General features: G+C 39.6%; 1 protein-coding gene across 1 annotated transcript; it reads left to right on the top strand.

The window, feature by feature from the left end:
• The first annotated feature begins 94 nt into the window (after positions 1-94).
• On the top strand, positions 95-25,139 carry nyap2b (neuronal tyrosine-phosphorylated phosphoinositide-3-kinase adaptor 2b). Its single transcript, XM_053486250.1, has 7 exons — positions 95-390; positions 4,786-4,981; positions 12,169-12,428; positions 15,884-16,912; positions 20,339-21,355; positions 22,409-22,509; positions 22,637-25,139. Exons 2-7 carry the CDS (start codon positions 4,800-4,802, stop codon positions 22,850-22,852), a joined length of 2,805 nt encoding a protein of 934 aa, XP_053342225.1. The 5' UTR covers positions 95-390; positions 4,786-4,799; the 3' UTR covers positions 22,853-25,139.
• Positions 25,140-25,935: the final 796 nt, after the last annotated feature.

Below are 25,935 nucleotides of genomic sequence, written 5' to 3'. Positions count from 1 at the left end.
ATATGATCAGGAGGGTCCACGCTTCTCTCGGATAAATCTTTCTCCACTTTTGATTTTTGAGCCTCGGTTCTGATGAAGCTGGAGGACGCTCGCACCTCGTCACCATGACGATGATTCCCTGCTCAGCCCGCTCTTCCGACCGTTTCTTGGACTTGGATTAAGTCTCATGCAGGTTTAAGGAGCCCACAGTCCTCGAGCCCACAGCGCTCCCTCTCCTGCAGCCTGCAGTGAACCAGGAGTCCTCTGGGACGTGTACGATGGCCAGCGAGCTCGGCGTAGGACCGGAGTCGGATTCTCAGGATTTCAGCGAGGCTTCGTCCTGGTGTGCTCGACTGCGCAGGGTTCACCTGAACAGGTGCGAGGCACGGCCTGCAGGGACCCGGCTGCTCTGTAAGTACTTCAGGCAACAACTTTCACAACCTCGTGACCGGTCCTCTGGGAGAAACATCTGGGTTTAGATTCACACACATTGTACTTGTTGCTTTATTAATTATAATTAATTTACACACCTTTTATGGTATGTAATTATATTTAATTTCTCAGAATAAAACTGGTTTAAAGACACTTTTATTTAGAAAATTCCTTAAAATGTTAGGTCAAAAATGTTTTTTTTTTTTGTAAATAATAATGATAATAATTTAAACATATTTTTAAAATTATTATTTATACAGTATTAATGTTAGTAACTTTAATTATTTTGTTATTTTAAAAATGTGGACATATTAAAACTAGGTGTAAATTTTTTTTGCTTTTTATTTATTTTTTATCTTTTGATGCAATGCATGATTACTGTTTTTATTTATTTATTTATTTATTTATTTATTTATTTCACAGTAATCCTCTATACTATGGCATACAGAACTAAACCCAGCGGCACATTTTTACATTGTTATTACCTTGTTTTTTAGTTCCACAATAATCTTTAACAATCATTAAATAAAACGATTGATTAAGTTAAAAGAACTATTTTTATTTATTTAGAAAGTGAAATAATTTTTACATTTTAGTCGTATTTAATTTGCAACTTTTAGCAATTAGCTAAATTTTATATTGAGAAAGAAAATAATCATGATATTTACAGATTTAAATTTTTTTCTCTGCAAAAATGCAATTTTTTAAAATTAAAACTAAACAGAAAGAAAAAAATACACTTTAGATTTTTTTTATATCTCTGATGATATTTAAATTTTAAATTTTGGCTTTAAAAAAGCAAGAAACGTGTAACATTGTATATTTCTTCCCTCTGAAAAAGATTGAGTGATGAGCTTATATATATATATATATATATATACTGTACATAAAGAGTTCACAGGTAAATAATTTAGTGATAAAGGAAACTGACACGTGGAGTGTGTTTAGATGTAACTGTGTGTCGATTCTTCTCGTGCTGCAACGAATCGCAATATCGATATCATGTCATCACAGTTTTGGCATCTTGAGCTTTTTTTTGTCGCCTTCATCTCTAGTATCATCCTCGAGCCAGCTCCTTGTTGCTTAGCTACACGTCGCTTAGCTGCTGGTGATGTTCTCCGATTTTAGAAAGTCGGTTGTGGTGAGAGGAGCGAAGCGAGAGCGCGGTGAAGAGACGAGGCAGAAGTTTCGCAAGGAGCAGAGCGGCCGGGATTAATGAGAGAGAACATCCATGGGGTGTGAACTCAAACGGGGATCATCTGAGTAATGCTGCTGCAGATACGACAGACACACACACACACTCTATCTGCACACACACACACACACACAAGTAATAAACACTATCGGACTCTGGTGTGACTCATAACACTGCAGCGTATCTGGGTGTTTGACTTTTGAATCATTTGTCCTCTATTGTGATCTCAACGTGCACACACACACACACACACACACACACACACACCTGTTTAACGTGAGAATTATTAGGAAATGTAGAGAATGTGTGTAATTGTGTGTCAGAGTTTGGCAGCACGGTTCCCATCTGGTTGCCCTCATTAACCCCCTCCTCCCATCTCTCTCTCTCTCTCACACACACACACACACACACACACACACATTAACGCAGCTAAATATAACCATAAACCCTCTAACCATTAGGGAAAAACTGAATTTCTTTTCAGACAAAAGCTAAAAAACAAACACCAAAAGTTTTCCTTATGTGGACGCAATCACGCAAGGACAAAGGTTACCCAAGGTCAAAACTGTAGCATTTTGCTCTTAATTGGACATAACCGTCAGATGTAGGTATCCATGCAGGGTCATTTGGTCAAAGCTCTTAGATATAGCTATCCTTCTGGGGCAATTTGTCCCCACCACAATATAACCCCCACCACCACCACCACCACCACTACACACATAAACAAGCAGGTCTCCAGGCTGCTCTTAAAATCCTGACCTACATAAAGCATAAAGGCGAGCTCACACACTTTTCTCAAATAAGTATGATATCTCTGCCCTGCTACTCATGCATATTTTTGTGCTTAAGACAACAAAAATACCTATATCACAGAACCAGGTTGCCCATCACAGATCCGGTGCCCATCACAGATCCGGTAAACAACACATATCTGGTTCACTTCACAGGTCTGGAGGATCTCACAGATCTGGTAAACTGCACAGATATGGTGCCCATCGCAGATCCGGTAAGCAGAACAGATCCGGTACAAATTACAGATTTGTTACCCATCACAGATCAGGTGGCTGTGACAGATCTGGCGGACATCACAGATCTGATAAACAGCACCGATCCAGTGCACATCACAGATCTGGTGTCCGTCACAGGTCTTGTACACAGGGATCGGTGAGGGTTAACGCAAAATTTGGACAGGATTAGCCCCGCCCACTTTTACATCTACAAGGCCAGGATTGGTATAAAGGAGAGCAATCACTAGTTTAGATTCCCTAAGTCTTTAGGGAGGCAGATTGTTGCCATGGAGGCAGTGAAAGGAAGTACACAGCAAACTCCTGCGTCCTTTTCTTAATCTGTACGATTTCAGCAATCTTATAAATTCAGAGTATTTAAATAAAATCGTGCAGTAAACGGAAACAAGATTTTTCTGTCCATTAGTATGGTTTGTTTACATTTTGAGATGACTGTAACCATATTTAGAGCTGCCCTGTAAATTCAGCATCCTCCTATCGGTGGGCGCCATGGCAACGGTCTGAAATAAAACTCTCACATTGTTAGGATTTTATCATTAATTGTCTTTAGTCTTGGCACAAAAAAAAAATGCTAACACACTAACACATTACGGGCTTTAAGATCTCACAGCTTTCTGCCCACGCCAGCAACATCAGGCCGGAAATTAACCGCTGTGTAAAGTCAGCGTTATACGTTAACAGAAGTGAGAAAAATCTGTCCTGCACATGAGCTGTGCACATGACTCCCGAGCCCACCAGCTAAACCGAGGCGTGAGAACTGACAGCGTGAGAATCTCACTGACCCAGAATTCTACCGCGCTCACGCAACAGATACGCACAGGGACCAGCTGAAATAGCACACTTCTGTACAACTGGGTTAGCGCCAGTTACTTCTAGGACAGTGAAAGAACCCACGTCTCGGAGGTATCAAATCTTTCCCCCTGCTTCTGGGAGAGCCTCTGTGGATGTATTTATATTGTGCGTCCTGATGCGCAAACATTTTCTTCCTGCACCTGTCAGTACCATCATTGTGGCTGGACATGACCTTAGGAACATCCTACCCTTAATCTGAGACACATGGGGACAGAAAGACGCCAAACTGTTGCCCCAAGCAACCACTGCATTTCTCAAGTCATTTAAAGATTTAACACAAAGCAAATATTTACAGTAGCATACCTCAAAGATAGCTGGTTAGCTAGTCTCAGAAGGATATGTTTGACACAGATCTGGTTCTGTTGCATATCCGGTAGACAGTACAGATCTGGTGCATATCACTAATCTGGAGCCTGTCACTGATCTGGTGGCCGTCACAGACCCAGTCCCCATCACATATTTGGTGCCTGTCCCAGATCTGCTGTCCACTAGAGATCTGGTTCATGTCACAGATCCGGTACACGTCATAGATTTGGTGGCTATCAAAAGTTTGCTGGTCAAATTGGGTGTTGTGTGGTGACAAGCTGATATCTCAGGGTTTGACTTGTGTAATACGCCAAAGATGCTCATCTCTCACCAATGTTTTAGACATACTGTTCTTCTTAAGTTTTTATCTTTATTATTCTTACCTTTATTCCGCCCATATATAGTGCCACATGGACACCACTCAGACTCTATTCGTTCAGATTCTGTTGAATGCTGGTGTACAAATTACTTTGTCATTTTTCATCCATCTTTTTTTGTTTTTTTTGTTTTGTTTTTCTCATTGACACGGTCGAACATTCCATAAGTGCGTCTCTAGTTTTCTTTGGCTCAGGCCTTCAACTTGTTCAAAAAAGTGTAAAGTTAAAGTCATTATTTTTTCTACTCCATAACACTATTCAAAAAAATATTTTTATTCTGGATTAGAAATCACAAGTAAAAAAAAAGAAAAAACAAAGAAAAAAAGTAAAAAGGGTGTTACAGTAAACCATGTCCTCAGAAACCGTAACTAGATTACAGGCAGTTCGGTGTTATCTGTGTCAGACGTCAGCGTAAATAATTGGAATCAGCAAGCAATGTAAATGCAGCCAGAGTGTTACCACAACGCCCCAGAGACAGTGATGTAACCGCTAATGGCCTCAATGATGCAACCGTAATCACCGCATCACGCTACTCATGTGACCGATAACACCCTGGCCACGATACGACAAGAGCAGATCGATAAACCTGGGGAACGTTCTTGTGTGTTGTACGTTGCAGGAAGCGCAGTTGGCATGCCCATGACCATGATGAGCTCCAGAGAGGAAGAAGCATTGCGGTTTTTCCAGTACGTCGAGGACAGCGGCCTGAGGGCGTACAGCGGCGTAGCGACTCACGACCTGGTGTGGAATGAGAAAAGCCGGAGCGTTCCGGAAAAAAACGACAAAAAGAGAAAGCAGGAGGAGGTCGTTAAAAGGTTGGTGAATATCACACCTGCGCTGAAAGCTGATTGGTCAGAACGATTATGGAAAGGAGTCTCCAGCGTCAGCCGGTGGTAAAGCTGTTAGGTTTAGCACCACACACGATGACGACCTAAGGGACAACGAAAAGCGTGGCCTTATGGCTTTCCCTATAGTGTTGGGGTGGCACGGTGCCATGGTGTGGAGACGCTAAGTGGGTGCGTGTCCTCTCGCCTTGGAGCGTAATTAATTTTTCAGCAGTGGACATATTTAGGGCTTGTCCCTGTTTGCAACTCGTTTTGTCCTTGCCAGCGGAAACCAAGGTGATGTTTGAACGTTTGACCGTGCCGTGCATTGTGCTGCCAGTAAAGAGGGCGTGGCTTTCTATTTCTTAAAGCACTTTTTTATGTATTTAAATAAAAATAAAATATTGAGTGTGATAGATGTCCATCAGTTTGTTTCAAAGTAAAAACAAAAGAACCGGTGTCAAATATGTCTCTGAGGATTTATTACATATAGGTAAATATTATTGTTCCCCTTCTTCTTTGGGTTAATAATAATAAATGGATCAGAAGTCAGCATTGCATTTCATAAGTAATGACACCCCTTGCCTGGAACTTGTCTACTTTTTACTATAGATACAAAGACAGACTCATTTCTTGTCATTAAGCAAAAAAAGTTCTAGCCTGTAAATAGACATACAGTATTTGTGATTATTTATAAATTTTAAAAAAGTAAACGTGTGCAGAAAGTATTAATCCAGGTTCCCCCCCCAAACCACCAACACCACTGATGTCGAATCACGATAAGTCACATTGTTAGATGAATGGAGACGACATGCATAATGCATAATGCACCTGTTCAAAACACCACCATGAAGTCCAATGAGCTGTCAAGAAAGAAAGAAACTCAGGACAAAACTTTCTACAAAAGCATCGATCAGCGGACAAGCTTAAAGGAGTGGGGGGGGGGGGGGGGGGGAATACTTATGCAAGCCACAGTAGAGTAGATGACGATCTTTCATTTTAAGGTTGATCTTCTTTCGTAGCTGGCTGCGGTGTGTGTAAACATTTCAACTGCAGTTGATAGAGAAAAAAACAAAACAAAACAAAAAAAAACAAAAAAATTAGATTTTTCATGAGGCGTATAAATGGGTCAGTGAGACGACCCAGATTTAGCAGAGAGAGAGAGAGAGAGAGAGAGAGAGAGAACCTGTCAGTAAGAGCTTATGTGTGAAGAGCGTGCTAGCAGGCGATGTTGTTCTGCCTGGTGACAGCTGGAGCAGCCATGAGCCAATGGGTTAGCGCCGTTCCTTTCAGGGGAGGAGGGTCTTGCCGTGTGTTCTGTCGTTTTATTGGATTGCGGTGTCTCTGGGAGTGAACAGCTGTGCACCGAAACACTGATACAGAAGACACAGTGAAGACACAACAACATCAGTTTACTGCTCTATTCGATTGTTGTATTTTAATGCTTTTATTCTCATTTCATTCCCGTCCCTACATACACACACACACACACACACACACACACTCACACACACACCTTACCCATCCCCCCCCACCTGCGTGTCAGGTGTGATGCAGAATGTGACCTGAGGCTGTAATAAAGTGATAACAGATCCCGTGATCTCCAGTGCACCTGTTCTCAGGCCTCTCGCTGCCGACACAACCATGCAGGCATGTTATAAATAAAATACTCGGCTGCCTCTCTCTCTCTCTCTCACACACACACACACACACTCACACTCACACAATACACCTGTGCCAAAATGATGTCGCCTGGCCTTTCACAGCCCGCTTGCAATCCTCACAGGGTCTGAGAGAATCACTGGGTGGTATTTAGGTTTAAGATCCTAAACGTGTCTTATGGTTGCCTGTATAAAATAGAAACTGGTTAACTTGTTATCATGTGAGAACATCTAAAGGTACAATATTACCAGGTCATGTCCCGAAATCACAGGTGGGTTCAAGGTGAACATCATGTAAAGAATATATAACAATATAAATAAATAAATCAATTGTATAAAATACATGAATCAGGTATAAAAAAGAATCATTTGAAACAAATTAACCATTAAATATAAACAAACAATCAGTTTTGAAATGTGTGAAAAATAAATAATGTGAACTAATCTGAATATAAATGATTCTAATAAAAAGTGAATCATGGAAAAAAAAATCACATTTAATAATAAATTAGTTAAAATAAATCAAAATACATTAAAATAAATACATTTCATGAAAATTTTACGGTTTCAAATATTTTTTTATGAATTTTAAAAACAAATTGTATCAACTAAAAAATGAATTATATTTCAAGCGTAACAAATTTTTTTAAAATGAGTAGTGTGAACAGACTCATGAATATAAATGGATGAAGGTAAAATTAAATAATTTAAAATAAACCTCATATGAAATTCATTGACAAAAAAACAAACGTGAAAAGAAATCATAACCAAATATAATTTCTGTATATAAATGAGTCTCATGGTAAAAAAAAAAAATGCACAAGACAGTAAATAAATCATGAGAAAATATCAGAATCATGTGCGAAAAAAAATCGATGAAACAAACAAATTATGTCACATGAAAAAATTATTCATCTGAAATGTGTAAAAAAAACAAAACATAAAAACAAAATGCAAAATGAATCATGTGAGAGAAAGAAATCAAACGTGAAATGAATCGAGGAGAAAGAAGTGCACAAAAAATGTGAAAACAAATGAATCATGTGAGAAAAATAACATCAAACTAATAAATCATCTTAATGAATCATGTGAGGAAAACATACACATGACAACAAATGAAGCATGCAAAAACTTGAGAAAATGAATCATTTCAAATAATGTGAAATGCACAAATGGATCAGAGAAGAATTGACTCATAAGAACAAATAAATCATGTGAAATGAGCAAATGAATCCTGCGTGAAATAAAAAACACATGAATCTCGCACTATGTGTGAATAATGCCTTCAACATGTGAAAGCCATGTGACTGTTCTCTAAGCGTTACTTAATGACATTTACGGTCTGGTGCTCTCCGACTGGCTGCTTTAATGGTGCTGTAATGGACTCTGTAATGACCTTATACATGGTTATCTAGATCAGTGCTTCTCAAAGTGGGGTCTGGAGACCCCCAGGGGGCTGAGAGGCACGTCCAAGACCTTCTTGCTATGTTAAAAAATTCAGTTAGAGTGATGGAAATCATAACCCACTATGATCAAAGTTATATAGATTATTGAGATCAATACAGTGTGATTGCATTATGCGTGTGATTGATCGCTGAAACTGTAAACAGAGTAAACCTCAAAAACCTCAAAAACAAGACTATAAAGTAAGTCCGCTTGAATAGCAGTGCTGTTGGTGGACAATTCAGGAAAGAGACCTGAGCTGAGCGGAGACTGGGTTACAGTTAAAATCATTAGACTTTGCTGATGTATTGATGTTAATTTACAGAATTGTCCATCACGTTTCGTCTTCAAATCAGATATATGTATAAATTATGGCGACAGTTAGTGTAATTAACAGGGGTTATAGTAGTTTTAAATTCCTAGGGGTACTCTGTAGCCATAAGGTGAGGACAATAAATCATGGAGGTGATGGACAGTCCTGAGAAACTTAGGAGTTTTACTTTATATTTACCCTTAATATAAACACCGGTAACTTGGGTAAATCCCAAAAAGCGTTAAATAGAAAGCTAGTGCACTATGTAGGGCGTACAATCCCTGCTTCTAAAATGTTCAGAATCACAGCTGAACTTTCCATGTTCTTTTATTCACAGCTGTGATTTTGAACATTTTAGAAGCAGGGATTGTATGACGTAATGTTATCAGATGTGGGTTTTTTTTTGTTGTTGTTGTTGAAAGTGCTTCCGTGACTGCTTGTGAATGTGGGTTTTTGGCAGGCAGCCGCTCTCTCCTACTTTCACCCATGCTGCCATCGATAGTTATAACATCCCAGTGCTGTTACCATCCAATATCACCACACGTGGATGTGGAATGCCTCTCATCCAATCAGATTGCTTGGTAGGAACTAAATGTTGTATAATAATAATGATGAAATTAACAAATATAGCTTTCTGTTATTTGTTATCTGTTGATGCAATGGGAAAAAAGGAGCCAAGGTTAATGCTGTATTTAAATACAGTTTGTGAAAACAAAGTATACACTCCCTCTAGTCGGAATTCTTACTTCTATTCCAACAAAATGGGAGCGTCAACAGTAAACATATATATATTTATATTTTTCGCCTTTTGTTAGCAACAAACTAGCAACAACCCAGAGTATTTTGATTGATCTAAAGGAATTATATATAAGGAATATATATAATGTTACATCGGATCTACCTTAGTCAAAGAAAAAAAAAAAAAAAAAAATATATATATATATATATATATATATATATATATATATAATATTATATGACTAAGGTAGATCTGATGTAACATAATTTTGTTCCAGGGTACAAACATTTGCTCTCTTTCATGCAGTTAATGAACCCAAATCCAGCTTGTGATAGAAAATAAATGACGTAATAAAAAAAGCACTGAGACTGGAGACTCCTTCCAGAAACGTTGTATTAAAAATGAAATTCTGTTACTGAAACTTTACATGAAGCTAACACGTTTAATAGCTTGCTAAATTCATTAGCTACGTAGCTCCTGTACTATAGCTAGCTCATAAATGTTTATAGCTACATAATAAGATGCTCCTTACATTAAGATATTATCTTATCACAGACTGTCGCAGAAGGTTCATTAATACCTTCAGATTTTTGGATTGCTGTTTAATTGTGGTAAAATCTTTGGTACAAAAATATCTTTAGTATTAAAATGAACAGAATGTTTATTATCCCTGTGTTCGGGGTAAAATCATAAGCATTCTCTTTCAAAAAGAAAATGTAGTAGAGGCTTAGTAAAGTGAAAAGCCGAAGGGCTGAGGCGGTTCAGGTGGAGTGCTGAAGAGGCGGAAGTCTTGACAGAGTGAAACTTTGTCAGCTCTGAGGCTGAGCCGAGCACACAGCTGCTCTAACACTGCACTCCTCCTCCTAATGAGAGCTTAATGCCTGGTCTGTCACGTGTGTGGGGGGCTTCGTCAATCCTGCGTGTGTGTCTGAGTGTGTGTGTGTGTGTGTGTGTGTGAGTGCGGACTGGTTGTGCCGAGCAGCAGCAGCAGATTTGGTGTCTGCTTTTGCACAGGGACCTTGTTGCCAGGCAAAGTTAAACCCCTGACCAATGAACTCTTCCCTTCCAACTCCTGCTGCTCACCAGCTGTGGGTTCGTCTGTGTGTGTTTGTGCGTGTGTGTGTGTGTTTGTGTACATGTTTGTTTTCTGTGTGTATACGTACACACACATGCTCAGGTCACACAAGGAAACCTACCTGATGTTCCTCATGTTTACACGAACAAGGCTTAAAGTGAGAGTTGATATACAGCAGTAACTCGACATACAAATTGAATCCGTTCCAAGGGTGAGTTCTTACGGCGAAATTTTGTATTGTGAAACGCATTTTCCCATAGGAAATAATGTGAATGCAGGTAATCCGTTCCAGCCACCCAAACATATTAGCAATATTACCAATGTCCAACACTATAATCATATTTTTGTATATAAAAACAATCAAAACATTTAGAAAATGCATGTAAACGAAGTAAAATATGAAATAAATATACATTAAACCTCATTTAATCTTAATTTATGATTCCTCTTGGCACTGGCTGCTTTAAAAATTAAACTAAAAATGGCTCTGCTTTCTCCTTGCTAAAATTCTTGGGACCCATGATGCTATGTCTTCACTAAATCTTGCAGAAAATGGCAACAACAACAACAAAAAAAACATAGTATGTTTATCTAATACAGAGTCCTGATTCTGCCTGTGAGAGAAAACCCAAAGTACTGCCTCAGCAAGGCCACAGATTCCCCCCGTTTCAGCATCGTCATCCTCGTACAGAAATCAATTCCCGCTGTGATGTGCTTTTCCTCGGGTCTTTGCGTGTGCGAGCGCAGACGGCCAGCCAGGCACTACAGAGAAATCAATTTCCAGCCATTTACTCACATGAGCAGTTTCAGCATGGGATAAATTAGCAACAGAGGTGCTGATGAAACACACACATGCACACAGATGTAAAAGCATGCAAGGATAAACAGTGATAAGCCCTGAAGTATACAACATGTGCTTTACTGTACAGGACCTACTATGAGATCGTAACACAACTGTAACACAACTACCAAAACAAAGAGAGACAAAAGGGTTACAGTATTGGTGTCAGATTGCTGTAGCCCGGAGTACAAGAGGGCTAAATTGAGCGTGCTCTCTGGGTGGTACAGTAGGGGTACACCGTGTCTCCTCGGAACAGACCGGCTCTGGTGAGCTCGTGCATACACAAGATTGGAGCTTTACTCTGCTTGTTTGTTACACTGAAGAACTTAGATGCGCTTCGTTATACAATATTCACACAATACAATGTAAACAAACCGTAATTTTACACTTGCAATTTGAAGTTTACTCACAAGGACAGATTTTAGAGTAAAAAAAAGACAGATTTTGTCAAATTTTGACAGATGATAAAGATAAAGAAATTGATAATAGAAGATACATGTACATAATTTCATTGATCGTGACTTGAAAGGGTACATAAAAGACACATTGCATATCTTTAAAAAAAATTATAAAAAAAAAATTAATTGCTAGACTCCATGGTCAAACTGCCTGTTTCATGTGTAAAACAGAGGCCTCCCAGGAACCCCTTTAATGGCTTTTCCCAAACAGGTGCAAATGCCTTAGAGTGAGGTCAGAACTGTACGGGGGGTGTGGAAAAATGTTTCTCTTCTTTCACAAGTTGGCAACAAGTTATCCATCAATTTTCAAAAATCAGCCGCTCCACTCGCTGAATGTTCATGGGAACGACTGCAGCGGGCTCCGAGCCACCTCGGCCCTGATCATCATTCATGAGCGTACAGTTTGTACAATTACACCGCAGCTATGTCTCATTACCGTATTGTGCTTGAAGTCTTCTGGAAATGGCAATCGCATTCACGCCTGCATTTAAAAAAAATCTCAGCACAAGTCCTGTTTGACTCGAACACCCCTTATGTCATTTATAACCATATGCAATATTTGCCACTATTTAAAAATTTTTTTTTTCCATATTTATAGGTATTGACACAAAACTCTCTCTCTCTCTCTCTCTCTCTCTCTCTCTGTAGGACGAGCGAGGAGGTGGCCATGGAGGGGAAACACCTGCGTATGGGATCTGCAACCATGTCGGAGCAGCAGCAGTTTTCCGTCCGCTCTCAGTCCCTTAACTCTGTGGGAGGAGCAGAGGATGAAGAGGGCAGCCCGAACTCACGCAAACAGCCTCCACCCAAACCGCGTCGTGACCCCAACACCAAACTTAGTGCCTCCTCAGAGGCTGTGGACCACAGCGCCACCTCCTGCAAGGGAGGACACTCCCACAAGTGGGATGGTGAGTTTACAGTCCAGAGCAACAAAAGAAAAAGTAAACCAGCATGGAAAAATTTTATTCCTGACTTTAAGAGATAATTGAGCATCTGTAAATTATTGTTAGCAATTTTTCGATTGATCGAAATTGATCGATTAGAAAAAAAATTCTTAATTTAATTTTAATTTCATTTATTTATTCACATGTCTACTCTTTTTTGTTTTTGTTTATATTTAAAGGTTTTTATTACTTTATTTCATTTATGTAATTTTCTTACTTGCATACTATCTTACATACTTACTAATTTATATTTTTTTCTGCAAATTAATTTGCATATTTTAATGTACATAATTTATTTTCATTTATTTAATTAATTTGTAGTTTATTGATATGGACATTGCCTCTATTTATTTATTTATTTAATTCAAATTCAAATTCAAATTTTATTTGTCACATACACAAACATACACAGTATGAAATGTAGTGAAATGTATTATTCGACTGCTATTGACCCTAAAAGAGAATTAAAGTTTACAAATAAGAAATAAATATAAATAAAAGAATACGATAAAAAATTAAATAAAAAAATTAAATTAAACTAGGAAAAAATAGAACTAAAAATAAAAATAGAAATGTGCTAGAAAAAAATGGAACTAAAAATAAAAATAGAAATACGATATGCATAAAAATAGAAATATACTGTACATAGAGATATGATGTGCATAAAAATAGAAATATACTGTACAAATTGAAATATACTGTACTGGTGTGCAAATATGCATAGAAGAAAGTGTCTTTGTGCAGAGGTTATTAAAGTGTCTTTGTGCACTGGTCCAGGATGTAAACGTAAACATGTAGTGTAGTTGTGAAGGTAGGTGTGCAAAGTTATTAAAGTGACTTTGTGCAATGGTCCAGGATGTAGATGTACAAAATGTAGTGTAGATATGAGGGAAGGTGAGCGTGTAATTGTCCATAGTGTTTATGGATGTAAAAAGATTGATAGATTTGATCAATTATGGAAAGATTGTGTTAGTTTGTGTTAGTTTATTTATTTACTTACTTATTTATTTATGTTAATTTATGTATACTCTTTTTATTTACTTACTTTTTTATTTACATTTATTACATTGTATTTAAACCAGTGTTTTTTTTAGATCAACATTTATTTAGTAATTAAAAAATGTATATTTAAATTTAAATTTTATTTATATTTATTTTATCTTATTTAAATGTGTTTTGCAAAGAAAAATACATTAATAACACTGAATTGAATTCAACTGCCATAGAATATTCCACTTCCATTATTCGTGGCTATTACAGTCGCCTTGCACCTTTACCTCACACCCCGCTTTTGTGTGCGTGGAGTTTTCATGTTTCCCCCATGCTTGCTGGGTTTCCTTTTGGTACTCTGGTTCCCTTCGACATGCCAAAGACCTATGCAGTAGTTTGATTGGTGTTTTTAAAATTGCCCATAGGTTATAGATTGTGCTTATGCCCCATGAAGGGTGTACCCCGCCTTGTGCCGCATGTTCCTTGGCATAGGCTCCAGACCCCTTGTGACCCTATAATATAATTGATCTCAAAAAGGCCATGAACATATCACTGAACCTCAATAATGATCTCATACCAAATGTCAGGATATGAATGAAATGCGTCGATGCCCCAGGCATGAATTGTGCACCGGGTGCACCGTCTCGTGTCTGGCGGTTAGAAACACAGCCTCGGCTATGAATAAAAGGTTGTTCAAGTTTTTTACGTTCTCTTTGTCTCGTAATTACACACTCATTGTTCTACATGTCTCTGTTTTTAATACTAGCGTGTTATTTTTACAGCAGACCACCAGTAATCAGGTTACAAGCCCGAAACCGAGCGAGTTATTGGATTTCAGAGCAAGTGATTGGGTTAGAGATTTTATTTTTGGGAAGGAAAAACCAGAAAACCAGAAAAACAATTAGTTTCCATGTGCAATATCGATGGTGCGGTGCTTTTTAATGAGATTACAGTAACATTAAAAGCATACATGTGCACAAAAAGAATGTTCATGTACGGTTTAGTCACAGTAATCAGATAAGATTAAGGCAGAGATGTTTGATCTCAGCGCACAGGCGTGTAAAAAGTGTACAGAAGAGTGTGTTACTGTAGGGATCACAGCACGCACACAGATCTTCCTCAATGCCACGGCAACCGACCCACAGAAACAGAGAACCCCCCTTCTCGGTGCTCCACCAATCCAGACGTCAGACATCAGCTTCAGCCAATCGTCCATGAGCTGACAGGACGTCAGGGCGAGACAGCATCCAATCCAGATCGAGCTCGGTGTGGCCTAATCCAATAGGGAATTGCCAGTATTGGGATATGTGTTGTTGATAGTTATGTGTTGCGAAGAGGAGGAAAAGAGGGCGGAGGCAGAAGAAAAGGGGTGGAGTTACCAGGTCAGGCGGAATTCATTCAGAATGAGAGACTGACCTAGATTTAGACGAGATGGGGAAGAGGAGGCGGGGCTAAAGAGACGGAGACAAGAGAGAGAAAGAGAGACAGGAAAGATGAGCGCATACCAAAATGCAGAAATGCAGAAATGCACCCCCCCCCACATCCCCCCTCCCTCATCCATTCTTTACACATCATTAACACATCTATAGTGATGTTTTGTATTAAAGCAAAGGCACGTGAAGGGGCTTGAAAAATGACTTTAATCTGGCTGAAGTGCCATTTCACCCCTTTCCGCTTTTATCAGTGTTCTCCATGCCTTTTTTTTCTTCTCGAGATCAGAGAGCATAGTTTATCAATCCGGTAATCAATGCAGCAAATCAGGGATAACACTGCACTTTTCCTGATTTAACTTTAGAAGATCGTGAGGGTACAGAATGAGCAACATAGTGCATAATATTAGATACGAATAAAAAAAATTAAACCTCATACACCTCTTTATTAACTAAACAGGGTATTATTTCAATTAATATAAACAATAGCTGATTGACATATGGTAGCTTAGTGGTTAGCACTCATGTCTTGCACCTCCAGGATTTTGGGGTTCGAATCATGTGCATGTTCTTCCTGTGCTTGGTGGGTTTCCTTCGGTTACTACGGTTTTCTCCTTCAATCCAAAGACACTTGCTGTAGGCTGATTTGTGTTTCTAAATTGCCCATAGTGTATGATAGTGTGTGTGCTTGTGTCCTGCATGAGGTTGGCACCCCATCCAGGTAACCTAGGTTCCTAGGTGTTAACAAGTGTTATAGATGATGGATTGATGGAAGGATAATTCTTAAAGTGTTCTTCATACATACAGTAAATCAGGAAGTTGTATGTCTTATAAAGTGATAAAACTAAAGCATGTCATGTCCATAGTCACAATTTCTTCTTTATTAGTTGGATTTGAGGTTTAACTCAGCTGCTGAAGGTGACTTTACCACTGGTGCTGCAATGCTTAAGCTAATATCTGCTCCTCATTTTTTTTCTCCCCCCCCCCCTGTTCACCCAGTGACTCAGGGCTGCAGTGAGGAGTGTAGACGAGTTCCACCTCCGAAGCCCAAGAGGAATCCCAACACACAGCTGAGCACTTCCTTCGATGAGTCCTACATCCTGAACTCAAAAGACTCCCCCCCAATGGCTCTTTCTCCCATTTCACCTGTTTCTCCTCCACAACCTCAGAGCCCACAGCAGGACTCAGAGTCAGAGGAACCTGTTTATATCGAGATGTCAGGGAACGCAGGGCGAGATCAGCCCTCTCGCGCCGAGCCCGAGGAGCCGGGCGAGGCCGTCTACGAGGAGATGAAGTACCCCGCTTTTGATGACTTTGATTCACGCTGGGATCTTTTGGGGTACCGCACTCAGTGCATCACACAATGCCCATCTGATACGGACATCCATGCTGCCATGAACTATACCTCCACCCCTCGGAGCGCATCCCATTGCGACATCCCTGCTCCGTTTCCTAACCTGCTAAGTCACCGTCCACCTTTGCTGGTCTTCCCACCGGTGCCTGCACAATGTTCACCCAATTCTGATGAATCCCCTCTCACGCCGGTGGACGTGACCAAGCTGGCTATGTTGGAAAATGCTGCCTACTCAAAGTCTCCCTCGTCCTCATCGTCCTCAATGGAGCCCCTAAGTTCTGCCTCATCTTCTCACCTCAGACGGGCTGAGAGGGAACTCACGGCGACGCCCACTATCACAGTCTCAGGTCGCTCTTCGGCGCCACCGTTGCCATGTGCTCTTTACAGGGGCTCCTCGAGCTCTGCCGGGGCTCAGCGAAGCCACTCGGCATGCCCGTCTCCTGTCAGCATGGGCCGCAGCCTGACGCCGCTCAGCCTCATGAGGGTACCACCTTTCGAGGGGTCCTTCAGTGGAGCTGCCATGCCACGACACCACAGCTCAACGCAGAACGTCGCGGCAGGTCGCTCACGGACGCCCACCAGCCCTCTGGATGAGCTCACCAACTTGTTTACCAGCGGCAGGAACATGCTGAAGAAGAGCTCCAGTGGCAGGAAGAGCAAAGAGCCAGCTGAGAGTGAGTTTTTCTCATGCCTGACATATTGATCAGTTAATCAATAGGAACTCAATGGGATAAATGATTAATTAGGGCTTTAAGCTGTTTATAGACAGAATGAATAGCTGGCAATTAAATGAATGCACCAATTAATTTGGGCAGTTGTGGGAAGGGTTATATAGAGTTATATAACTTGCCTAGCCAATGCATCCAAGTTACGCAGGGATAAAAAGCTAGAAAACACGCCTGCTGCATTTACAACAACTTTAATGGTAACAGTTAACAAATGATATCACACACTAGGACAGGAAACTAAAGAGCTAAAGATTGACTTAGTGATGTTATAAACCTTGCTAATTTGTCCATGCTTAGAATATTTTTCATTCTAAAAAAATTGTGAAAAGGGATTGGGTGTGAATACTTAAACAAGGCATTGAATCATGTGAAACACCACCACCGTGCACTTTCTGCTGTTTTCCCTACTCCCAATCCTCTTAATTTAATTCATCATCTAACCACCCAGCATGAACTGGGTTAAACTGGGTGAGATGGAGGAGAGAAAACAGCAGATCGTACAGTGCGGAGGATGACGACATCCATTTTTTTTTCTTTTTTTTTTTTTTTTATTCCGCGCTCAGGGGATTTTTGGCCTGCCTGCTCTGTGAGCTGCTTTAATCCAAAAGCTGCAAATAGGCGGTAGTGCTGATCGAATGATAGAATCTGCAGAGTTTAAGAACCCGACCCTGTTCTGGAAGCATTAAGCTACGGCAGCATATTCATTCTACATATGTGAACGTATGGAGAATGTTGTGTTTCTGACAGTGCGGCAGAAAGTGCTGCTCTACAGAGAGGTAAATACTCTGGCTGTGGTATGGGACAGATTTGCATCAGGCTTGATAGAGGTAATGATTTTGTTTAACATGGCAGTTTGTCTTCTATTAAAGTAAAATATAGGCACAAAGAATTTAGGCACACTTTCTCTGTTACATTTAAGATTTTTTTTTTTTTTTTTTTTTGTTACAGCATTATAGGAGACACCAGAAACCAATTGCTTTACTACAGTGTATGGATTGAAAATATATTAAATGGGCAAATGGTACACATGAGTGACATATTAGTGGTTAGGTTCACTTTGCAAAAGTTTATATCGATCTGTGAATTTGCAAGGGTGTGAGACTGCGGGCTAGTTGTTTGCTTACTGGAAATCTGAAACCTGAAACACTAAAGCCTTGTCTGGCTGTTTTTTGGGTGTTGCTTGGTGCACATTTAACAATTCCTTTTTTTCTTTTCTTTTTTTATAAATAAATGTCTTTTTCACCACCTAGGATCATTCTGTATGATATTAATGATTATATGCGTTTTATCACGGTTTCCTAGAAATGTTCTTGTCAGTAATCTTGGCAGCGCTGTTGTATTGAGAAACATCTAAAACAACTACAACAAATTAAGAAAAATGGTGGAAAAACATAATTTTGACCATTTCTTAAAGCTCTGCATGTTGAAATAGTCAAGGCTGCGACATGTGGATTTTTCACATTTCATTACACTGGTGAAGGTATTTGAATGCAACAACAACAAAAACAAAATGAGTTCAGTGCACTAATGGAATAGTGACGAAATGCAAGCTGTCGCTTCTGGCGGATTTCATCTCTAGAGCACTGACCTCACTGAAAGCTTTCATAAAACAAAGGTCATTTAAGAGTAAAAAAAAAACCCATTCAAATCACGCCATTCATTCTTTATGAGCATTTGAAAAATCTGTAAAATGCAGCACTGATGTGTGTGTGTGTATGTGTGTGTGTGTGTGTGATTGCGCGTGAGAGGATAGAGCCACGTGCATGCAGAGCAGCTCTTGTTGGCAAGCTTTTGCTCCTCATGGTAACAGAGGAAGGGAACTCCCTACTGAGTCACTCTCTGAGGAACAGCAGACCAATCATGATGCAGGTCACAGCCACTACATTTCAGCAAGTTCTCAGAGGAGAAAACGAGCTCGGACTGAGATTGTGATGTACTACCTGCACAGACATGCACTCTGCTAGGGAAAAAAAAAAAACAGAAAAAAACAGCTGCTTTTTTCCTTTCATGTGCTTTCAGCTCCGGCAATTAGTCCAGTGTTAATTAGGGCCATGGCCTGATTTTTTTTTCTCATCAGTTCATCATCATGTAAGCTTCATTTCCTCATACTGCTTTTAAAGCATAGAGATAACTTTATACTGTACTTTTTGGCACTGCCATGTGGCATGTGGTCATCTTATTTGACGCTGGTATCATTTCCGCATGGCATAGTGTAATCTGCACTCACTTTCATGCAGTATTAGGACCTCATTAGGAATTGTGTTTGATCTGGACAGCATTTTGGTTGTAGGTGGAAAAACATCATTGAGGCCACTGATCGGTGATGCACAAATGAAACTGTACTGACCATGAGCTAAGAGGCCCTCTGAAAGTGGAGCGAACTATGACCAATATTTATCAGCAATTGGTAAAAACTCATTGAAAAAATTATTACATGTTTCAAATTACAGGGTTAAGTCATAACAATGGTTTAATACCTGTTTTACAGCTTGTTGCAATACAGGTGTAATACAACCAGGACATGAATATAACAAAATTTCTATCTTAGCACATCATCTAGAAGGAAAAAAATACATATTCCGAAAGCATCTGCAACCACGAATTTACATGGAAGCACAAATCATGTTTAGGAGCAAAGTGACACCAAGTGGAGGAATGCTATTCACAAGGAATGTGGTGTAATTTACAACAAATAGAAGATTACATATCTGAAATTTTTGATCTAATGATTACTAATAATCGTGTTGGCTCAAGTATGCTCATTTTATAACGCCAATTCTCTATGAAGTCAGCCACATGCCCAAGTAGTCATGTTCACATTTTTTTATTGATATATAAAGCTGTTTACCATTCTACATCCTGCTTAGGTGATGTATTTCAGTATACTTGTAATAACTGGAAGTAGCAAGTAGACTTGTAATTCAAATCCAAGCATTCCTAATCAACCCACGATTTCCAATATACCGCCATGTTAAATGACTTTTTTTGCAATGAAAGTTTCGTATTTAAGTCCCGCTACAACCTGCATAAAAATAAAAACAATATCTTTGTACAATACTCTCAGTGGAATCAGAAATGTTCAATGGTTTATGTGCAAATTTAAAAAATTAGGCTACATGCTCCAGTTTGGGGTTTGCTTGCTAGAGTCCTCAGACTTAATTGTATACTCAAACAGTTACCTCAAACAAGAAACTTCTCCATTGCTACTGCTTAAGGGAAACCTACAAGGAGATTAAGACCAAATGATTATAAAGATTGACACAATTGATTTATAAAGCCGAGAAATTCTTTGTCTGGTAAGGAGGAACCTATTATTAAATGTTAAAAAATGAGTGAGGGTCTGTAAGTTCTGTATTTTTTTTTCTCCAATAGGTGAAGCCAAAGGGAAGGGCCATGGATCTGAATCCAAACGGGAGCACAAGGAAAAGAGCCATCACCACAAGGAATCCAAACGGGACAAGGAGCGCAGTGGGAAATCCTCGCATCGACGTGAGAGCAAGGACCGAGAGGCCAATGGCATTGAGGCCTTACAGAGACGTGACAGTAAAGACAGGACTGGCAGCAATGCAGAGCCAATAGTCAGACATGATAGAAAGGACTGGGGCTTTAATGTGGAGCAACTACCAAGGCGCAACAGCAAGGACAAGGGCAGCAATGTGGAGCCAATATCAAGGCGCAACAGCAAAGACAAGGGAAGCAATGTGGAGCCCATTGGGAGGCGAAACAGCAAGGACAAGGGCAGCAATGTGGAGCCAGTAGTTAGGCGAAACAGCAGAGACAAAGGTTGTAGTGGTCCAGAGCTACTTCCCAAACAGGGCAGCAAAGATCGAGGGTGCAGCACTAGTGAGCCCATAGTGAGACATGACAGTAAGGACTGGATAAGTAACAATATTGAACCTTTACCTAGACGTGACAGTAGGGACAGGATCTGCAACGGATCAGAACTCATGCCCAGACAAGACAGCAGAGAATTTTTGAGAAATGGACTGGAAAGACATGATAGCAGGGACCGAGTTGGTTATGGGCCAGATTTGTTAACTAGGCACGGTAGTAAGGATCAGGGAAGAACTGGCTTGGAGGGGCGGCGCAACAGCAAAGAAGGAAGAAAGAACAGTGTGGATTATCTTCAGGGTAACAGCAACATGGCAGACTCTGGATGGGACTGTAAGGAACGAATAAGTAATGGAACAGATCTTGGGAATAGGAGAGACTACAAAGATAAAGGAGTTCACTTGACAGAATCCTCTCACAAGAGTAAGGACAAGAGCAGCTGCACTACAGAGTCCCCCAAAGCACATGACTGGGATACAAGGTCTGGACCTCCATCCAGTATGTCCAGCCGGAGTAGACGGTCACCCGTTAGTCCTACTGCAATGATGGGGAATTGTGGTGAGTGGTGGACTACACATGATCTTTTATTAACCTACCTATTTTACTGTTTATGAAGCTTTTTGGTCACGAGTATTTTTTTCTTTTTGGGTACTGGGATAACAAAGAATAGTAGTATCATGATACTAAACTTGTGGTCAATTTCAAAAGTCATCTGAAAGATATCATCAATTCTAGTGGGGAATAACTACAATAAGAAAGCACCTTGGCAGGGGTCACGTCAGGCCTGGAGCCTATTCCAGAGCACTTGAGGTCCAACATGGACAGGGGGCCAATTGATCACAGGCACACGCTTAGTAACATGCCATTTGACAAGACATTTGAAAATGCCAACTTGTCTAATCTGCATCTCTTTGGCCACTAGGAGGTAACCAGAGTACCCGGAGGGAACCCACCAAGCATGGAAAGAACATGCAAACTTAACACATCCACACAGATCAAAGTCAGGAATCAAACCCTTGATTATGGAGGTGTGAGGCCTGTATCAAGCTTTGCACTCCTAACACCCCCCCCCCCCCCTCTGCCCATCCACCCTTGTTTCTTCCAACCTTCCAAAAAGATAGCAATAAGTTGATTGGTTACTATAAATTGACTATTGCTGTGGACAAGTGTGCAAATGAACATGTGAATGGTGTTCTGTGATGTTCTGGGGTCCTAGCTGTCTCGCACTAAATGTACCTGGCACAGGATCATCACAAATCGAGGTGGCATTACCTAAAAGACATGAATTTTTCTAAAAAAAGAAATATCTGTGGAGTGTTTTTCATTCCACAAAAACAGGGGCCACACTTAAAAGTTCAAAAGTCCACCTTGATAATCAAGTAGCCAACTGTGAAAACTTGAGAATCAAGTAGCCATCATCATGTGGGGTGTGGCTCGTGCTTCACTGAAAAAACCTGCAGCCATTCTTTATGCTCTTTATGAATAAGGTTAAAAACTGTTGCCTTACAATAAATTAACCATTGAGTTTTCTTGACAAAAATATATTCAGGGGCACTTTTACTTGGTAAAGCAATCTAAATGGTTATAATGGATTTCCCTGTCTTTTTGCAGAATTCAAGATGGTCCCCAAGGTAGCCCAGTTCCTGTCCATACCACTTGCACCCTCTCCATTAGGCACACCTCAGAGACGACCTTCCCAAGAGGCCCAAGAGGTACCAAAAATGTTTCTGTGTAGTTACAGGGTTTTTTCTAGTGCTTTTGCAACAGAAATATCAGGGAGCCCAGACATAGCATCACACTGATATTACAGATCTTAATTCACTTTGTCAAAACTTGCAGATGCCACCATTTCCCTGGCTATGTGGCGACAGCACAATGATGGAGACAATTGAGAGAAAACAACGACTGTGCCGTGAGATCCGGTCCCGTCCTCGTCCCCCTGAACGAAGCGAGGCGGAAAGCATGTCTAGCTGCAAGAAAGCCAATGGGCAAAAGAAATATGGTCCTCCCCCATATCCCAGTCAGACTACCGTCTTTTGGGACACCGCAATCTGATTGGTCGCTTAGCACTTCAGGATTTAGCTTTGCTCCTCCCACTGGCACCAGGATGAGGGGAGCTTAAAGTCATCCCCAGCACTGTTTCTGCTAAAAGACAGGCAGTGGTATTAACCTAGCAATATTTCTGAGCGTGCCGATCGTCAGGTTTTTGTATTAACCTTTATCTAATATTTTTGTATTGTGATTCCTTGTAAATGAAACCTAGCATTACCAGATATTTTCTAAACAAAATGAAATATCTTTGCAAAGAATATGTAGAGTTAGCACAATACAGTTTGTTCTTTTGTACTTTTTCGCCTTGTTTTTCTTTTTTTTTTTTAACATTGCAATGCAAAATACAGAACGAAACCATTAACGTTCACAGGCCTTTATCTTTCAGACCTCTCAAAAATGTCTGTGGTATACTGCCATATTAAAAATGAAGTGTATTTTCACATTGGATGTGAAATCGGACTAGGGCTAGCTTTCTCTTCGCTGCCTTGTCACACTACGGATTTGATAGAAATGTGCAATTAATGGGTATTGTTTTTTTTTTAAACTGATCAGATTTGTTTAATTATATATGTTTTATGTAAGCTTTGCCTTTAGTATGCAAATTAAGATGGAAGGTTTTGTATGGTACATAAGCATGAATGAAGTCAATGTAAAAAAAAAGTGGCACAGCACAAGAGTAACTGGTACGAGTTTATGAAAGGGCAATGAATGATAAGACTAGGATGTAGGCTAAGAACCTTTTTATCCTAGGTAACCTATCTTTATTGGGTGATTTTTCTGTGATTTTGTAAATGGCAGAAGGTGTTGTAGCTGTTACTCTGGGCCTGTGGTTGCCAAGAGGTTAATGACAATCTGTAATCTTGAAGTATTCTTTAAAATCTTTAAACACTATTTAAAATGTTTTGTGGTTGTCTGAGAAGGTTTTTAGAAGGAAATAATTTATTGGCATGGTCACGCTTACTATATCTCATCATGATTTGTGATAGACACAATCAGCCCTATGTGGGCATTTGAAACCAATGACCAATGGCTCTCAGCTAGAGCCTTAAAGGACGTAGCAACTGTAGCTACATCACTCAGTAATTGGGAAAAATAAAGGACAAAAAAATATACACCCATCTTCTGCATCAGTTGGTTGAATACTTTTCACCCTCCCTCTACCTCAACCATTCAGATTAATTCACACGCTTATTCATCTCCAAAGTAATTTTGAATCAGGGGTAGACAAATAATAAGTTCATTATCTAACGCGTCAGGAAAGGGAAAGTTTCTCAGTCCTGTGATTTGGTTGCTTAAAAAACCTAATTGGCATGGCTAAGACGTGTCAGCTAATGAAATGCTAGGTTTCTAGTCAAATGCACTAACAAACAAGTTTATAGGTGTGTAACATTCTCCCATGAGTTAGAACATGTTGAACCACAAATGACCATGTGCTACATTCGTTTTTCTGTAGAGCTTGGGATACTGATTCGTCCGCCCCTGAAAGTAAAACCATCCCTTTTCATTCCTGCCATAAACCTCATGTATTGTTGGTAACGGTAACGCCTGTACACTCACTATATCGAACGATGTAGCCTAGCTAACACTAGCTAATGCATTTGTAAGAGTAAGAAATTGTGTTTATGCTTCTAACAGCATCATGCTGAGCTGACAGTTATTAAGTATTATTACATACCTCAATGTTAGCATTTTGGAAAGAAAAAAGTAGCCTGTAGCCTGACAGCATAAGTAGCCTGTCTTTGCACATTGTGCAAACAGTACGTCAGTATTTTAAGGTTATTCCTTGTCATGCTGGACAAAACAATCTCGGCTGAATTCTGTAACAGACTGAGTCCATGTCAGATTTCACATTCCTGACTTTATGGTAATAGGGGTTGTTTTTCCACCCGTTAGCATGATTTTCCAGTAAATCATACTGGCTTGAATGAAGCAAAAACACAACATCAGAGTAGCCATGACTATGTGGTCACTACGGTATGGTCACGTTTTTTTAATTTATTTATATATTTATACCCTATGTGTTGTCTTCAATGTATGCAGCTCATTTATTACACGATTGTTTGACATTCACTTCGAAGTTCCCCGAGGGTGCTGGGTGAAGAACGCTGTAACGATGTACAATCTCTCTGTATGTAAAATGTGCACTGTGACTGGTAGAAAGACTACGTCCTTTGTCTTATTGCACTGAGTGTTCTCTTATCTGTATAGTAATGTTTGAGGAAACAAAAATGAAGTATACCGGTTGTCATGAGGGTCTTTCCGAGAGAAATAAAAATGAAGTTCAATCTGCTCCTAAATGTCCTTGTGCTTTTAAAATTGTGCATGCTGTTCAAATACAGGTTTATGCTAGCAATTCTTGACATATGTCGTTTATACGGAATTAATTTTCTACTTTGAAAATCGTGTACCTGCTGCACACGTTAGCATAAACCTCACCTTTTTTTTTACCTTAAACAAATCTGCTGCAATATAAGCTTGACAGAGTAGCTAATGTCTGAAAAACATGTACAAAAATAGATTAGCATTTAGAAAATGCTCTTAAAAAACTTTTAGATTATTAGCAACATACAGTATACAGTCACATTTTACTATAGAAATTTCAACCAAGTAGCTGAATGAAAGCATACGCTGCAGCCTGCTAGCTGTTTATGCTAAAGTTTGAAAACCACATCCATGCGTCCTTGATGATAACTGGCTTGCTAAACTAGTTAAAAACATTTAAGTGTGTCATTTAACTAGCTCTGGAATTATATTTAATTCATCTAACTAGCTTTTCTAATTATAAAAGCTTAAATTTTTCTACTCACTTTTTAAAAGCTAAACTCGGCCGCTGGCAGCAACTGGAAATGTGGTAGTTGAGTGCATTGAATTGTTTCTGGTACACTCAAAACCATGACAATGTCTTATAACAAAAGCTTAAAACACATTAATTAGGTTATTAATAATCATCATCAACTACAAAAACAATAACAAAATCATAATGCAAGCCTGAATGGACAAAAACTTATGTTTTTCCTAAAGTTTCACATTTCATCTAGAATCAAATAGTTTCAAACCAGACAAACAAACCAGAAGTAAGATGTAAA

Source organism: Clarias gariepinus, chromosome 25, assembly GCF_024256425.1.
Source record: "Clarias gariepinus isolate MV-2021 ecotype Netherlands chromosome 25, CGAR_prim_01v2, whole genome shotgun sequence".
NCBI classification, from domain to species: domain Eukaryota; kingdom Metazoa; phylum Chordata; class Actinopteri; order Siluriformes; family Clariidae; genus Clarias; species Clarias gariepinus.
The sequence above is the reverse complement of the archived record's forward strand: the minus strand, read 5'-3'. Positions and strand labels throughout refer to the sequence as shown.